Here is a 19,319-nt window from a genome sequence, read left to right as displayed (position 1 = left end):
CTGAAATATACTGCTTCATCTGGCCATGACTTCGTATTTTGGGCCCTTTCGCTCTGTTGCAAACTTCGCAGTTGGCAACCCACTCGGTGACCGACTGACGGCAACCAACCCAATAGAATCTCTGCTTAATTTTCTTGAGCGTCTTCGTGATTCCAAGATGGCCTCCACTTGGACCATTATGCAGCTCGCTGAGCACGTCAGGATTCCTCTTTCTGGGAACAACTATCAGTTTCTTTTTGCATTGACCATCCTCACTCTCCCATACTCGATGAAGGCAACCGGATATCAATTCTAAACTGTTCCACTGTGCCCAATATGACTTCGCAATGGGACTCTCTGCTGACATCTCTTCTCTGTTTGGTCTTTCGTTTCGTTCGAGCCATTGCATAACATGTGATAGATCTGTATCTTCTTTCGGGACTTTTTCGGGACTAATACGGGATAATGTGGGGAGTCTTTCGGCAGCATTTCTGGATGGTTTTCGGTATTCGTACGGAATCCCGTCAGGATCATTTCGGGATCATTTAAGGATGGCTTTCACGTTTCGTCCGTGATCCCGTCAGTGTAATTTCTGGACTTTTCGGAGACTATTTTGGGACCCTTCCAAGATCATTCGGATTTCCGCATCTGTCCGGGATCAAGTCAGGCTCATTTAGGGATCCGTTCGAGATCCCGTCTGTGTCATTTCGGGACTTATTCGGGACTATTTTGGGATCATTTCTCGATGGTTTTCGGGATCCGTCAAGGTCATTTCGGCACATTTTCGGGATAATTTGGGGACCCTTTAGGGATCATTTCGTCACTTTTTCTGTATTATTTCGGGATCATTTGGAGACCCTTCCGGCATCATTTCTTGATGGTTTGCCGGATCCGTCAGGGTCATTTTGGGACCATTATGGGATCATTTGGGGACCCTTTCTGGGGAGTCCTTTTTTGGGAGTCCTTTCAGGATTTTTTGTTACTTTTTTGGGATAGTTTTGGGACCCTTCCGGGATCATTTCTGGATCCGTGCGGGATCCCATCGGGGTCCTTTCTGGACTATTTCGGGATCATTTTCGGAACCTTCCAGGATCATTTCTACATAGTTTTCACGATCTGTCGTGGATCGCCTCGGGGTCATTTCGGAACTTATTCTGAACTACATATGTCGGAATAATTTAGGGACCCTTCCTGTATATTTTCTGGATGTTGTTTGAGATCCGACCGGGAGCCCGTGAGGGTCATTTCGGAACTTTTTCGGGACTATTTCGGGATCATTTTGGTACCCTTCAGGGATCATTTCTGTGTGGTTATCTGGATAATCGTGTCGTTGTCATTTCCGGTTTTTTGGGACTATTCCGGGAGCTTTTGGAGACCCTTCCTATCATATTATGAGCTGATTTAGTTTCTTGTTTTTACTCAATCACAAAAATAAAATGCATTAGTTAGGAACAAATTTTTAAATAGATAACTTGATAAGCAGGCTATCGTGAATAGCCCATATATTTCATTTTTTCCTTGCGGACGGAGCCGCGGGTAAACGTCAGTAATATATATTTTGTATAGCTTATAACGTGTTAAAGCGTCAAAGTTTTAACAACATTAAAATTTACTTTAACGAGATTAAAAAATTATAACGTTTTAGAAGAAAAACCAAAAATCTTTTTATTTAAGAAAGAAAAAGTAAAGATTGTAGCGAAGAGAGACCAAGTGATTAGTTTGTATGCCATTCTGCACATTCCACCTTTAGACCTGATAGCAAGGAACATAGCGTCAACAACTGATTTGGGATTGGGTATACCTCTGGCCATTTGCTGAAATAATCCATTACCTCCAGTACGTATTTGTTTCCGCGGTTGCTAGTAGGAAATGGACCTGCGACATTCATGGCGATCCTTTCTAATGGTGCACCTGAAATATACTGCTTCATCTGGCCATGACTTCGTGTTTTGGGCCCTTTCGCTCTGTTGCAAACTTCGCAGTTGGCAACCCACTCGGTGACCGACTGACGGCAACCAACCCAATAGAATCTCTGCTTAATTTTCTTGAGCGTCTTCGTGATTCCAAGATGGCCTCCACTTGGACCATTATGCAGCTCGCTGAGCACGTCAGGATTCCTCTTTCTGGGAACAACTATCAGTTTCTTTTTGCATTGACCATCCTCACTCTCCCATACTCGATGAAGGCAACCGGATATCAATTCTAAACTGTTCCACTGTGCCCAATATGACTTCGCAATGGGACTCTCTGCTGACATCTCTTCTCTGTTTGGTCTTTCGTTTCGTTCGAGCCATTGCATAACATGTGATAGATCTGTATCTTCTAGCTGACGCTTTCTTAGTTGTTCCTTGTCTCAATCATCCGTACACGTTATAGTCATTAGCCGGACATATGTAATGTCTTCTTTAGCCTCGGCCTTTGAACAGTGCTTGCATTCCAAACTACATGGTCTTCGTGACATTGCATCAGTATTTCCATGGGTACTACTTTTCGATGCTCAATGGAAAAGTCATAGCTTTGTAGTCGCTCCACCGTGCCAATTGTCCTTCCGGGTTACGGAACTGCAGAATCCATTTCAACGCTGCGTGATCTGTCCTGACACGGAATCGCTGGCCGTAGAGGTATTTGTGAAAATGTTTAATGCACTCTACCAATGCCAACAGCTCTCTCCCCGTAACGCAGTAGTTCCTCTCTGGTTTTCCAATCGAACGGCTGCAATATGCTGTCCATCGACCAGTTGTGACAAAACGGCTCCTATAGCATATCCACTCGCATTTGTATCTAGAATAAATGTTGCTCCTGGAATCGGATATGCTAACATTGGGGCAGTGCACAAACGCTCCTTCAGTGTTTGGAAAGCCAATTCTTGCTCCTTCTTCCATTCAAAAGCTTTATTTTTTCTTGTAAGCTCATGGAGGCTATGGGCTACGCTGGAAAAATTTGGTACAAATGGGCGGAAATATGTGCACAGCCCAAGGAAACTTCTCAATTCATGTAGGTCCTGTGGTCTTGGCAAATCCTTTACAGCCTCTATCTTTTCGTTCGCAGTGCAGATGCCCTCTTTCGTTACCTTGTGACCCAAATAATTTACTTCCTTTTTAAACAGCGCACACTTTTTGGGACTTAACTTCAGACCAGCGCCAGCTATTCTCTGGAAAACTTCCTCCAAGTTCTTAAGATGTTCATCAAAGTTCTTGCCCAATACGGTGATGTCGCCCAGGTACACCAAGCATGTTTTCCAATGTAGTCCTTTCAGTACCTGATCCTAAAGTCTCTCAAAAGTAACTGGTGCATTACAAAGTCCAAAAGGCATCACTGTAATATGCCAAAGCCCATCACCGACACTGAAAGCTGTTTTCTCTTTATCTTCCTCCTTCACCTCAACTTGCCAGTAGCCGCTTTTCACGTCGAGTGTGGAAAACCATTTCGTACCAGATAGCGAGTCCAGAGTGTTGTCAATTCTTGGCAATGGGTAGCTATCCTTTTTCGTAACTTCATTCAACTTCCGGTAGTCCACGCAAAACCTCATTTTCCCATCCTTCTTCTATACAAGTACTACCGGTGAGCTCCATGGACTAGCTGATGGTCGCCATTTCTTATATGAGTTGACTCGCAAATTCCCGCTTCGCCAGTGGAACACTACGTGGAGCTTGACGGATCGGCCTCGCATCTCCAGTGTCAATATGATGTTTCACAACGTTGGTGCGGCCTGGTTTGGAACCATCCTGGTCAAATATATGCGCGGCGGCAATAAGAGACAACGCAGCACTTGCTAATGTTTAGGCTTAGGTTATTGATGGTACACCAGTTTAAGTCTTGCTGAAGTTTTTGGCAATCGAGAAGGCTGTTAATATTGAGGAATATTTTGACATCATCTGCGAACATTAAGCACTTTGACGATATGATATAGGACGGTAAGTCCTTTATGAAGAGTAAGAATAACAGAGGGCCATTGCGAGTTCCTTGAGGAATACCCGATGTGGCATAGACTTCAATGTTCGAGCGTATTGAGTTCATTATCACCGACAATTTCCTACCAAAAAGAAAACTTCTGAAAAAGCTCAATAAAGTGCCGGAAACACCAAATTTATTGATCTTCAGTAAAAGAATGTTATGGTCTACTTTATCAAAAGCTTTTGTGAAGTCTGTATATATGACATCGAGTTACGAATATTGTTCCATTGCAGTGATAATGTTGTTTGAAATAAGAGATAGATTAGTGACTATTGATTTACCTGGCAAAAACCCATGTTGGCAGCTAGTTAGGGCATGCTGAACATGTTCCAGAAGTTTTTTGTTAAGTATGTGATCGAAAATTTTTGGAAAGACCCCCTGCTTTACTATAGCTCGATAGTTGGAGATGAGGCTTTTGTTTCCAGATTTGAAGATGGGTTCAATTGAGCATGACTTCCAACAATCTAAGAATCTTACTTGGCGTAAACATGTCTTAAAGAGTTTGGTGATTAGTTTTACTAGAGAATCCACGCACCGAATGAAAAATATTAGGGGAAGACCATTAGTGCAGTTGAAGCTTGGTTTAAGGTCTAAGATTGCATCTGCAACATCACCCTCAGTGATAATAAATGCGTCAATAAAATTAAAATCAGTTGGTCTTGAAATTGTAGAAGGACTGTCTTCGGACTGGTAGCTTTCATAAACTTCTTGAAAAAATGAGGCAAACAGATTGCAAGTCTCTAGCGTAGTATTGGATACACAGCCTTTGTATTCCATTCTATCAGGTATGCCGCATGATTTACGTCTAGAGTTCACGTAATTCCAGAACGAAGACGGATTGAGTTTCAGGCTGTCTTCAGTTTTGGTTATATATTGATTAAAGAGATATTTATGAAGTCTGTCAAATTCGCTTTTATAATTGTTGAAATTATGAAGGTCCACGGGAGACTTTGAGATTCTGTATTTTTTTAGAGCCTTATTTTTAATGTTCTTTAGATGGCTTAATTCCGCGTTGAACCAAGGCGGTTTATTTTTGGGCTTAGAGGATTTCAAAGGCACAAACTTGGTGACGGCATCAGAAAGAATGTCACAAATATTTGTATATATTAAGTCTGAATCTTCTATGCAATCTAAGAAATCCCAGTTCGTGCAATAAAGAGAAGTATTCAATGCATCGAAGTTGGCTTTTCTAAAAGATAATAAGGGTTCGGTGTTCACATTAAGTCGCTGAAAACTTAGAAATTCGAATTTAATAGTTAAAGCTTTATGATGAATTGTGTTACGTGATGCAGGTGACAAATTCAATTCACATGCCAATTTGAGATCTTCTGTTGCGAATACTAAATCCAATATTTTATCATTAGAATTTGCAAACTAATTTAATTGTTGAAAATTGTTAGATAAGAAAAAACTAGTGACAGAAGATTCAATGTCGGATTTAATATTAAAAGGTAGTAGCCAGCCATTGTCAAATGACCAAATAATGTCAGGTAAGTTAAAATCACCCATTACTATTATCTGCCCATTTAGTGCAACAGATTTACTGACAAATTTTATGTTATTAATATGTTGTTCATAAACATTAAAACTAGAGTTAGGCGGTATATATAATATCAAGATGTAAATATGTTTGTCATTTGAAATTGATACATCTATGCAGACTTGTTCGACTAACTTATCAGCAAAGGGCAAAACTAACAAACTGCTATTTAGGCTTGTTTTAGCTGCTAATAACACTCCTCCACCTCGAGCGCAGCCACTAGCAATAGGGCATCTATCATGGCGATAAACAATGTAATGGTTGTCAAAAAACTCGGAGCTGGAAATTTGTGCACAAAGCCAGGTTTCGGTGATAGCAACAATATCATATTCACGTAATGATGAAGCAATCCTAAATTCATTTGATTTTGTTCGCATACCACTTGCATTTTGATAGTATATTGAAAATGATTCAAGTGATATTGAGCCAGTTAGCCCGTTGACATTCTCCGCTCCCTCTTGAAAAGACTGAAATGGACGGATTTTAACATTAGCAGTCCATAGCTTTGCATCAAATATAGCATCATAGTGACATGGAGATACACCGAGTTTGAAGCTTATGCGCCTTAATTCATTGATATTTGCATCTTTCTTCACAAGCGCGAAACACGATAGATGGTCGCGAGTAATCCCAGTGTGCTTTGTAACGTAAGAGATAATATCCTCTCCTTTGACGGTATTTTTAAAATAAGAGAGGTGAATCCATCTTTTCTTAGCAACCACATCAAGCTCCAAATTATCGTTCATACCAACCACGGGGGCGGCATTTAGACTTGTTTTAGCTGCTAATCTTCATTTTGGCATTCATTTCTGGATGGTTTTCGGGATCAGTCCGGGATCCCGTCGGGGTCATTTCGGGGCTATTTCGGGATCATTTGGTGATCTTCCGGCATCATGGTTTTCGGTATCCGTCCGGGATCATCTCAGGGTCATTTCGCGACTATTAGGGGATCATTTGAGGACCTTTCCGGCATAATTTCTGGATGGTTCTCGGGATTCGTCCGGGATCCAATCGGGGTCATTTCAGGAATTTTTCGGGATCATTTGGGGTCCCTTCCGGCATCATTTATATTGGTTTTCGGAATCCGTCCGGGATCCCGTCGGGGTCATTTCGGGACTTTTTCGCGACTAATACGGGATCATTTGGGGTCCTTTCCGGCATCATTTTTGGATAGTTTTCGGGATCCGTCCGGGATCCCGTCAGGGTCATTTCGGGACTATTGTGGGATCATTAGTGGACCTTTCCGCCATCATTTCTGGATTGTTTTCGGGATACCGTCGGGGTCATTTCTGGACTTCTTCGGGACTATTTCGTGATCATTTGGGGTCCCTTCCGGCTTAATTTCTGTATGGTTTTCTGGATCCGTCAGGAATCCCGTCGGGGTCATTTCGGAACTTTTTCGGGACTAATACGGGATAATGTGGGGAGTCTTTCGGCAGCATTTCTGGATGGTTTTCGGTTTCGTACGGAATCCCGTCAGGATCATTTCGGGATCATTTAAGGATGGTTTTCATGATTCGTCCGGGATCCCGTCAGTGTAATTTCTGGACTTTTCCGAGACTATTTTGGGACCCTTCCAAGATCATTCGGATTTCCGCATCTGTCCGGGATCAAGTCAGGGTCATTTAGGGATCCGTTCGAGATCCCGTCTGTGTCATTTCGGGACTTATTCGGGACTATTTCGGGATCATTTCTCGATGGTTTTCGGGATCCGTCAAGGTCATTTCGGGACACTTTCGGGATATGTTGGGGACCCTTTAGGGATCATTTCGTCACTTTTTCTGTATTATTTCGGGATCATTTGGAGACCCTTCCGGCATCATTTCTTGATGGTTTGCCGGATCCGTCAGGGTCATTTTGGGACCATTATGGGATCATTTGGGGACCCTTTCTGGGGATTCCTTTTTTGGGAGTCCTTTCAGGATTTTTTTGTTACTTTTTTGGGATAGTTTTGGGACCCTTCCGGGATCATTTCTGGATCCATGCGGGATCCCATCGAGGTCCTTTCGGGACTATTTCGGGATCATTTTCGGAACCTTCCAGGATCATTTCTACATAGTTTTCGCGATCTGTCGTGGATCGCCTCGGGGTCATTTCGGAACTTATTCTGAACTACATATGTCGGAATAATTTAGGGACCCTTCCTGTATATTTTCTGGATGTTGTTTGAGATCCGACCGGGAGCCCGTGAGGGTCATTTCGGAACTTTTTCGGGACTATTTCGGGATCATTTTGGTACCCTTCAGGGATCATTTCTGTGTGGTTATCTGGATAATCGTGTCGTTGTCATTTCCGGTTTTTTTGGGACTATTCCGGGAGATTTTGGAGACCCTTCCTATCAGATTATCAGCTGATTTAGTTTCCTGTTTTTACTCAATCACAAAAATAAAATGCATTAGTTAGGAACAAGTTTTTAAACAGACAACTGTATGTGTTAACTTTTATATTAACAGTGGAGCAGCAATTAAGACAATAATCTCGCATAGCACAGCATCTAAATGCATGTTAGAGTGTAAGCAGTCTCTGGAGAGAATTGGGACAGGGACAAGTATACATTTATATTGGGTCCCAGCGCATAGATGGGAATGAAAAAGCGGATGAACAAGCTAAAGAGGGCGCATCCCTTGAAGCTCCCAATTAGACTGGGCGAGAGGAAAGGCGTAGTTTCACGCGCGGGGCTGTAAAGTGTCGTAGATTATTTGTAGGTCTTACCAACTTAGACTAATAAAGTTGCTTCTATCATTAAAAAGAGAGGACTGTAGGCTCATGACGGGTAATCTCACTGGACACTGCCCTCTGGCGTCACATGCTTTTAAATTAGGCTTGGTCAGTGACAGCAGATGTAGGAAGTACGGACTGGAGGAGGAAACGATCGAGCACGTTCTGTGCTCTTGCCCTGCGCTTGCCAGGCTGAGACTCCAGGAGTGATACAGCAGTCAGATCTAGAAGCAGAAAGTGGCTTAAGTCCTAGGAAGCTTCTAGTATACGCCAAGAGGAGGGAGTTATTTTATAACATACGTCCTGTTTTTTGATAGGGTTTGTCAGTTGTTCGTTAAAACAAACTTCTGGTAAAACTACGGACTCATTGAATCTTTTTTTTATTTCCTCATGGAACGGCCAGTTCAACCTAACCTTATCCGAAAGGTTTCCTTATCTTCAACCGTCAATCCAATAATAATTGAAGCATTCGTGTCTCTTTGCTTCCATGAGGCATCTCGATATTCACGAACAGGACTTTCAATGAAATCCCAAACCTTTTCCATCTTCATAATAAGCTGCATTCTATATTTTCACAGCTCGTGTTTATCGCGATATAATGTCGTAATCGCCAACCTTAGATCAGTCATATCGTAAGGTTGGGTTAGATTTAACTGGCCGGTCCATGAGGACCTCACGTAGACTGATTGAGTCCGTAGTGTTACCAGAAGTTTGTTTTAACGACCAAACTGAAAAACCCTATCAAAAACGAGGACCTATGTTATAAAATAACTCCGTCCTCTTGGCAAATACTAGAAGCTTCCTAGGATTTAAGCCACTTGCTGCTTCTAGATCTGACAGCTGTGTCACTCCTAACAGCTGGAGTGTTAGCCTGGCAAGTGCAGGGTACGAGCACAGAACAAGCTCGATGGTTTCCTCCTCCAACCCGCACTTCCTAATTCTGCTATCACTGACCAAGCCTAATTTAAAGGCATGTGACGCCAGAAGGTAGTGTCCAGTCAGAATACCTGATAGAAGCAACTTTCTTAGTCTTATGTTGTAAGACCTACAGCCCCGCGCATGAACCCACGCCTTTCCCGCTTGGTCGATCATGTGCACCTCTGGCTTTTGCTTAATCTCGCCCAGTCCAATTGGCACGTCTACGGAGCAAGCTTCAAGGGATGGGACATTTTTAGCTAGCTCTTCTGCTTTTTCATTCCCATGTATTCCCATATGCCCTGGGACCCAATTTAGATGTATGCTTCTCTCTGTCCCCCTTCTCTCTAGAGACTACTTACACTCTAACATGCACTTAGATGCTGTGCTATGCGAGATTATTGCCTTAATTGCTGCTTTACTGTCAATATAAAAGTTAACACGGTTGCAGCTTAAGCTATTCTCTTCCAGGGTTTCTACTGCTTTGGTTACGGCTAATATTTCCGCTTGGAAAACGCTACAGTAATCCGGCAGCCTGTAGGATCTGCTTATTTCCGGATCAGCACAGTATACCGCAAACCCTACTTCTTCCACTACTTTGGAACCATCGGTGTACACATGCATCGCCTCATCCGCCATTTGCGCACCCTTGAGCCAACCGTTCACCTCTATTGTGGCCTTAAGATCTACCTCGAAGAGTCTGTTCGTCTTGTGATTGATGACGCTATACTACTATGGCCATATGGTCGGCGCTCTAGCTGTCCCGAGGCACCGAGCCTGGTTGCGGTCGTTAATGCATTGTTCTTTCCTACCAGGTCTACAGGTGGAATGTACAGAATGGCATACAGTGCAGCTTTGTGGGTTGTTTTCAGGGCTCCCGTAATGCTGAGCATTGATAGTCTGCATACCCCCTCTAATTTTTTGAGGTATGTTGTTTTTTGCGTGGCTTTCCACCAAACAAGAACTCCATAGTATAGAATAGGGCTTACAATCGCTGTAAAAACACAATGAGAAAGAGAGGGTGATAGGCCCCACGTACACCCCGGCATTCTTTAACATACATAGAGTCGCGTTGAAGTCTTCCTGACCCTCTCCTCCACGTTGAGCTTACATGACAGCTTATTGTCTGGGATGATTCCTAGATATTTTGTGCAAGGTTTGTCCTCTAAGGTCACCCCTCCCAACTTAGGCCTGGTCAAATTTCGAACTTTGTACCTCTTTGTAAACAAGACCATATCCGTCTTCTCCGCATTCACTTTCAATCCGACATTAGATGCCCGGGTATGAATATCCCGAAGCGCCAGATCAATCAAAGAACTAATCGTTGGAAGGCACTTTCCACTTATGACAATTGCAACGTCATCTGCGTAAGCCGTAAGTACTACGGGCCCCTTATCGAATCGCCTGAGCAGTTGGTTGATGGCCAGCATCCACAGCAGAGGTGATAGCACCCCTACCTGCGGCGTGCTCTTGTCCACTGATTTCGTGGACTCGTACAATCCCCATTGTGATGTAATCTTTCTGCAATTTAACATGCAGCCGATCCATCTGATTAAGGCAGGATGTACTTTAATGTAATTAAGACCATCCATAATCGCCAATTTTGCAACATAATTGAAAGCCCCGGCAATGTACTCCTAGAGCACACTCTTTATATTCCAGGGATTTCTCTATGCTTATTACCACCCTATGCAATGCGGTGTCTAGCCATATCGTACAGTGTCAATAGAATTACCGAACAAACAAATTACAAATGTAAAATATTTCATAATTCTCTATTTTGTAATCAGTTTAAAAAATTTACAGTTTTATAATAAAGTTTCTGACAATTACAAATGAAAACTAGATGTGTATAACAAGCAAAGGTGCTGCAGCTCGTGGGATTTCATAATCTTCGCAATCCATCTGATGGATACGGTACAGTTCCCGTACGTCAATCCCTTTGGCCCTTAAAGCAGCCATGAACGCGGTTTCAATATGACCCAATACATCAGGCTGTCGTGTATAAACCCAAACGAGTTCTAAATTTTGGAAGAGAAAATAATGTTATAAATATGTTTATATGTGATTTTTGAATGGCATGTAAAATTGTGACTACGTTCGTCCATTTGTGCAGCATTCTTCAAATTTTATTAAAGGTAGAAATGGATTGTTGAACTCTAATCCATTATGTAGACTTTTGGTTCAAAGACTATGTTGAAGATAAGCGTGGGAATGATTTACCCCTATCCCTTTTGGAATTTGGTTTGTTAACGAAATTATTACGATGTTCAGTGTCATTGTTTTTTCTGCATTCCAATATTTTGTAGAAAAAATAGCTAAAACATATTGCAAATACATAATACACGAAGCCCAACAATACAGCTGTTTTTTGCTTAATGTTAATTTGAGAGTTGGTGAAAATCTCATATTAAAAACTTGCCTAACAATTGTTGTTTGAGTTTCATTTTAGAGCTAACGTGTCAGATTTGAGAACAAGGCTAACGCTAATTTGGGATTTTTAATTAGAATTCCCAAACCCATCACAAACATGATGAATGAAAAATGCAGAGAATCAAATTGGGAACCAAATTTTTTTACAACTTTTGAGAATTTTTGTTCTGCTCCTTTCTCGGAAAAATTGCCAATTGAAACTTATTGTAATAGTATTGGCGCTACTTTTCTCCTCTCTGCTATGCTGCCGAAGGCCTCCACAAAATAAATTAAAAGCGCTATTCTGTGCACTTGGACAAATTCACCATCTTGCTTATTTGTTATTTGTCAAGTTTGACAATTTATCAAGTAGATAATTGCTACTTTATGTAAAAAATAAAAAGTTTTTTCGCTGACAAATTGTCAATAAGTCAAACGCTCTTGATAATTTAATTTATACGGATAAATTTAAACTAGAATTCTGTTATTGTGCGATCGAGAGAAAATGGAAGAAGATTTATTACTTTTGCTATTATTGTGCGAAGATCCTCCTTGATTGGATTTTGGGGGTAATTTCTGGGTGGTTTTTGAAACTCCCTCGGGGTCCTCCCTGGGTCATTTGGGGGTCGTTCCGGGATCTTTTCGGAGACTCTCTCGGAGTAATTCGGGTTCTTCCGGGATGGTTTTGGGGAGTCCCCAATGTCCACCAAATTAACTCGAGGGAGTCCCCATAACCATTCCGGAAGGTCCTCCAAATTACCCCAAGGGACCCCGATGGAATCCCCAAAACCATCTCAGAATGTCCCCCAAATGTCCCCGAGGAAGTCCCCAAAAAAATCCCGGAACGACCCCTAAAAGACCCCGAGGAAGTCCCCAAAACCATCCCGGAATGTCTCCCAAATCACCCCAAGGGAGTCTTCATAACCATCCCGGAAGGTACCCCAAATTACACCGAAGAAGTCCCCAAAACCATCCCAGAATGTGCCCCAAATGACCCCGAGAGAGTCCCCAAAAAGATCCCGGAACGACCCGCAAATGAACCCGACGGAGTCGCCAAAACCTCTCCGGAAATATACCGAGGGAGTCCCCATAAACATCCCGGAACGACCCCTAAATGACCCTGAGGGAGTCCCCAAAATGATACAGGAATAACCCCAAATGACCCGAGGGAGTCCCCAAAGTCATGCCGAAATGACCCCCAAAAATCCAGCGGATTATTTTTTCCTATTTCCATTTCGGGGTTAGCAGCATAAAATGAGACATATCGCTCCAATTGCTCATGCGTAGCACGTTCCACTTTTGATTTCCTTGAAAAAACTATGATTTTAAAATATTTGTTACAAAAAATAATGAACAATATTAACTTATGTTTTTTCGTCTTACGTTTTTTCCATTTCACGATTCTTGCACTAAACAGCTGATTTCTGTTTACTTTATTTAGTTCACCACAATATGATGAAAAGCACAAGTACTTTGATAAATTATTAAAAATGTATTTGATAAAAATAAGTAGCCATAAAGGAGTAAAAAAATTTAAGAACTTATAAAACTTGTTAATAAAAAGAAAAATAGAAAAGGTTTTGATAAAAGCTTGATTTAATTAAAACGAGTACATATATTTGATAAAAAAAAATCCGAAAAATAACTTTTTAATTTAGAAGTAGTAAAATAAATAAACAAAGAATTTTTTTGGAAATAATTAGTAAACACAAGTAAGGAAGTCTAAGTCCGGGTGAAACCAAACATTACATACCCAGCTGTACACTTGAAATGCTGTTGTTGTTTGTTTTGTGTTCTTAATATTGTTACAAGGCTGCACAATAATATATATGTACATATGGTTCTATTCTGAACTAATTTTTCTTCGAGTTATGGCTCCCGAAACTTGGGAAATGAAATGCTATTCATATAAAGCTATTTTTTGAAACGATATGGCTTATTTTATTTGCTCACGACCCTTTTAAAAATCTTTTATATAAAAGTGGGCGTGGTCCTTTACCGATTTCGTTAATTCTTCTTCAAAGCATTCCTTATAGTAAAGGCAACCTCTCTGCCGAATTTTGTTACGATAGGTTTCACGATTTTTGATTTATGATTAATAATATTTGTAAAATTGATTTTATCACAAGTGGGCGGTACCACGCCCATTTTAAAAAAGTTTTGAAAATTTTCACACGTCAAGTTCTAACACTCTAGGTGTATTATTTACGAAATAATCAAAAAAAATGTTATATATATAAAAAGTGGGCGTGGTTACCATCCAATGTCGCACATTTTCAATACCAATCTATTCTGGGTCCAGATATGCTCGTGTACCAAATTTGGTGAAGATATCTCAATATTTACTCAAGTTATCGTGTTAACGCATCGACGGACGGACGGACGGACATGGCTCAATCACATTTTTTTCGACACTGATGATTTTGATACGAGTATACGGAAGTCTATATCTATCTCGGTTCCTTTATACCTGTACAACCAGCCGTTATCCAATCAAAGTTATAATACTCTGCGTACAAGTACAGCTGAGTATGAAAACTAAGTAATTTTTTGAAATAAGTATAAAAAATAAAAACAAGTAATTAGTAACAAGAACAAAAAAATTCATAAAATTTGTGAAAATGTAACAAAGTAGAACGAAGCCTTGATTTCATTAAAATTAGTAAGGAATATTGGTAAAAAAAATGTATTTAAAAGAAGAAAGAAATATGTAAATTTAGAAAAAAACTTATAAAAATAAAAATAATTAGTAAAAAACGGCGGGCTCATTCATCCTATTTGACGTCCTCACGGATCGGCCAGATCAACTATACATTGCAATACATTTTAAAATACATGTCATGTATGTGAGAGAGTCGTATTAGCGTGTGCTCCTGCTGTTGTTGTTGTTGTAGCGATTAGGTTACTCCCCGAAGGCTTTGGGGAGTGTTATCGATGTGATGGTCCTTTGTCGGATACATATCCGATACGCTCCGGTAACAGCGCCATTAAGGTGCTGGCCCGACCATCTCGGGGACGATTTATATGGCCACATTAAACCTTCAGGCCATCCCTCCCTCCCCACCCCCAAGTTCCCTGAGGAGTTTGGGGTCGCCAAAGCCTCGTCTGTTGGTGAAACGGGATTCGCCGCTCGAAGGTGAGGTTGACAATTGGGTTGGAGAAGCTATATATTGCGCTACACAACCCCTTGAATCCCCGTGTGCTCCTATATCTTCTTTACTGCCTTTATGGCATAGGGAATGAGATTAAGTTGGCGGAAATAATTTTTAGTAAAATAAGAATTGTACAACTGATTTTCCACCAATAAGAAAACCGCTTCTATTTATATTTATATCGCTCAAATGATCTTGCAGACCATTAGCTTTCGGTGACGAACATGCTTAATAGGGACCTGGTCTGGCGGCGTTCGGACACACAAAAATCGAAATGCTTAGTTAAATCAAAACTTACTAACCAGCGTGCCCCGATTGAAAATTCTGGCAGGCATAGATGATAAGTTTCTGTGAATCAAGAGTTAGAACTTTGTACATAAGATTATTCCAATCAATCGCTCCAGTTCCGGGATTAGCTGCAAAATATAAATAAAATTTATAGTTTAAATTTCTTAGAAAGATATGATTATAATAACATACCTCTTGGCCAATATGTAATTCGAAATTGTCCTGCACAATTCGAAGGGAATTTAAGTGATCCGACGCTAACAATTGGGGTCTCCCTAGTAATTGTGAAAAAAATGTGTTAAGCTGCGGTGTATATTTTCAAAGTAAACAACAAGAAGAGTATGTGAACGCTACTTCGAGTTTAAGGAGGAAGTGATACGACTTTGCAGGAGGAAAAAAGCATAGGCAGAAAGGCATGAGTGCGAGGAGCATGAGCTGTTAGTCACCACGAATGACGCCTGCAAATTTTAGCAAACAAATTCGACGACAGACGAAAAGTTCTTAGTCCGGGGTAAAATACTGTCAGAATGAAAACGGTTACCTTTTAACCGATGTTCAGAGAGCACTTAGATTGTGCAGGGAACACCTCTCTGACCTTCCAAATGGAGACAGCGATGTACCTATCGCCCAACTTTGAGCCCGCAATCGATAAACTTATGTTCGTCCACCCGACTATGACGAAATCAGAATATCAATAACCAGATTAAAAAACAAAAAGACCTCGGACGATCAGTGACGTAGTGAGGTTTTCTTGCGCTCGGGAAAAATATTTTTTTGGTTTGCCCGCAAAACTAACGTTGAGCAACACCATCAGCTCAGTTAGAATTGGTGTTGGGTCACCCTAATATACATACGTAGTATACATACATTATTCTATACTTATCATGACTATTTTTTTTTGTACAAAAACTAATTACTGTAAACCATACATTTTTGCTCTCCTTATAAACACATATCCTATTCTGCATTTCATGAATTCAATAAAAGTTAGTACTTGTATAGCAATCGAGCGGTCGCGTTCTTATTTATGTTGGGTGAAAAGGGTGCTAAGTGAGTACAAGTGAACAATTAAAAGGCAATAGAACACAAGCTCCAATACATATCATTGCAGCAACAACAAATTAAGCTGCAAAGTCAAAAAAAGGCTTTTGACTATTCATTTTGGCGCCCAACGTGGGGCCTAGTGTTCTTTAAAATAAACAAGTAAGAACGGGACTGTCTTCGGCTGTGCCGAAGACTTCATACCTTTCATGAATGGGGCTGAAAAATAATTTTATCCCGTTCGTAATCTCCGAATAATCGGATGTATAAGATAAGAAATATATAGTGAACATATCTACATACCTTAACGATTTTTAAGATAAATATAAAATAAAAAATAGGTAGGTAATCTGTGTGAGGATGCAAAGCTTCACGTTTTTTGCGGTCTGCATGTAAAAACTATGACTACGGATCACGTATTTCAAAAATATATGACGTAAACGTAACTATTTGATGAATTTTGAAGCTTCTAGCCGTAAAAAAGGGGTCAAAATGACAATTTATATGAAGTATATGATATATATACCACCGATCTCTATGACTTTTTCAGACAACAATATATGCTATATACGTAAGCATTTTTGTGAAATTTGAAGCTTCTAACTGTTAAAACGGGGCAGAAATTGCGCAAAGTTTCTTATCTGAACAATCGGTTGTATGAGATATATACTATGTATACCACCGATCTCAATGATTTTTTCAGACATCAATATATGCTATACACGTAAGCAGTTGGTGAAATTTGAAGCTTCTAGCTGTTAAAATGGGACCGAAATCGTAAAAAAATATATATATACTATATATATATACTATATATACCATCATATATATATTATATATATCACCGATCTCTATGATTTTTTGACACAACAATACATACTATATACGTAAGCAATCGGTGAAATTTGAACCTTATAACTGTTAAAATGGGGTAGAAATTGCGAAAAGTTTCTTATCTGAACAATCGGTTGTATGAGATATATACTATATATACAACCGATCTCTATGATTTTTTCAGACATCAATATATGCTATATACGTAAGCAATCAGTGAAATTTGAAGCTTATAGCTGTTAAAATGGGGTAGAAATTGCGAAAAGTTTCTTATCTGAACAATCGGTTGTATGAGATATATACTATATATACAACCGATCTCTATGATTTTTTCAGACAACAATATATGCTATATACGTAAGCAAAAAAGTTTCTTATCTGAACAATCGGTTGTATGAGATATATACTATATATACAACCGATCTCTATAATTTTTTCAGACAACAATATAGGCTATATACGTAAATATTCGGTGAAATTTGAAGCTTCTAGCTGTTAAAATGGGGCTAAAATTTGCGAAAATATATATATATATTTATATATAAAATATATACTATATATACCACCGATCTTTATGATTTTTTCAGACAACAATATATGCTAACGTAAGCATTCGTTGAAATTTGAAGCCTCTAGCTCTTAAAATAGGGCAGTAATTACGAAAAGTTCCTTATCTGAACAATCGGTTGTGGGGGATATATACTATATATACGACCGATCTCATAAACTTTTTCAGGCAACAATATGTGCAATATACGAAAGTATATAGTGAAGTTTGAAGCTTCAATCTGTTAAATTGGGTAAGATATTACAAAAATCCTCTTTTTCTGAAAAATTGGTTGTATGGAGGATATATGCTATAGTGGTCCGATCCGGTCGGTTCCGACAAATGTCTAATCGGACACCCAAATACACCCGCTCACCAAATTTTATCAAGATATCTCAAAAATTGAGGGTCTAGTTTGCATACAAACAGACAGACGGACAGACGGACAGACGGACAGACGGACATGGCTAAATCAACTCAGCTCTTCAACCTGATTATTTCGGTATACTTAATGGTGGGTCTATCTATTTTCCTTTAAGGACTTACAATTTTCGGTTTCGTGACGAAACTAATATACCATTTCATTTTCATGAAAGGTATAAAAATAAACAATAAATAATTTGTGTAACATTGATTTAATCATACATACTCTCATAAAGTGCACGCACATACATATATGCGTTTTTTATCACAATCGCTCGGTTAAATACAGTCGCGACCCTTTTCACCTTCACGTGAACTTAGTTCGATTCTCGAACCGTTACCGGTAAATTCTATTTGCTAATTTGCTCTTTGCAAATAACGAAAGTCATACATCTGTCGCAAGTGACGTCATCGCACCTTACGCCAACTCTTCTGCTGCGCCTTTGCTAGCATTTCAATAGGAGTGTATTGTAGTTTTTGCTGCATCATAACATTCTTTTCTCCGTACGACTCTCAGCCTACATTTCTTTTGTTGGAGGTATCGCACCACCATTCTAGTTGTTGTATTTTTCGCAAAGTCTCGCTCAAACATCATTGCAATGACGGACACACTCAAGCAGCAACGAGCCAACACAAAAAAGAATATTTCGCGTATTAAAACAATTATCGTGACAAATGGTAAAGGAGAAGGGAAAGGCTTATCAACTATTGAGTTGAAGTGTCGCTTAGGAATACTGGAGTCTTATTTCACTCAACTCATGAGTTACCAAACACAAATAGAAAAGCTAGAGCCCGATGATAACATGAGAGGTGAGTTGGAAGATTTGTATGTAGGCGTTAAAATTGCTATTCAAGAACAATTGGGTGAGGATTTGAATAGCAGTATACTGGGAGAAAGGCAGGTTGTGATTCCTACTTATAACTCCAAGTTGCCGGTACTAAAATTGCCTACGTTTACTGGAAAGTACTCAGAGTATAAAAATTTCATCACTTCGTTTAATCAAATAATTGATCGTGAGCTTGGCCTTTCCAACATCGAAAAATTCAATCACCTTCTGAATTGCTTGCAAGGGCAAGCACTGGAAACGGTCAAGGCATTCCAGGTAAGCAACGAAAATTACAAAAAGGCACTCGATAGGTTGAAATCGCGCTATGACAATAAAACGCTCATTTTCATGGAAAATATAGAAACTCTTTTCGAACTTCCGCACACAAAGAAACAAAACTGCATTCAACTTCGTAGTCTTATTGACAACGTCTCTGCACTCCGTGATTCCTTGCAATCTCTAGGCACGGACACAGATATTTTTAATGCCATGGTGATATATATTGTTATGCAAAAGGTGGATGATGGCACTGAAAAAAAGTGGAAAGAGTCGCTAGATTTTATAAAGTTTCCAACCTGGAACGACTGCGCTAAGGTGCTTGAAAGACGCTGTCAGTTTCTTGAGAGCATCGAGTCTTCGAATTCCACCGTAGAAACAGCAGGTAAGCTTGACAATAAGCCTGTTAAAAG

The 19,319-nt window shown here is 40.0% G+C and overlaps 1 protein-coding gene across 1 annotated transcript in view; it reads right to left on the bottom strand.

Annotated features, from left to right (window-relative positions):
* Positions 1–10,853: 10,853 nt before the first annotated feature.
* The window catches only part of LOC137250572 (uncharacterized), a 77,928-nt gene continuing 69,462 nt past the window's right edge, over positions 10,854–19,319 (bottom strand). The window contains exons 4-6 of the mRNA XM_067783628.1: positions 15,151–15,233; positions 14,973–15,086; positions 10,854–11,127 (exon numbers count right to left, since the gene is read on the bottom strand). Of these exons, the coding sequence (XP_067639729.1) occupies positions 10,949–11,127; positions 14,973–15,086; positions 15,151–15,233 (376 nt within the window). The 3' untranslated portion in view covers positions 10,854–10,948. The remainder of the gene's footprint in view (positions 11,128–14,972; positions 15,087–15,150; positions 15,234–19,319) is intronic.

This window comes from Eurosta solidaginis, chromosome 1, assembly GCF_040869045.1.
Source record: "Eurosta solidaginis isolate ZX-2024a chromosome 1, ASM4086904v1, whole genome shotgun sequence".
NCBI classification, from domain to species: domain Eukaryota; kingdom Metazoa; phylum Arthropoda; class Insecta; order Diptera; family Tephritidae; genus Eurosta; species Eurosta solidaginis.
This window is presented reverse-complemented; position numbering and strand designations above follow the sequence as displayed.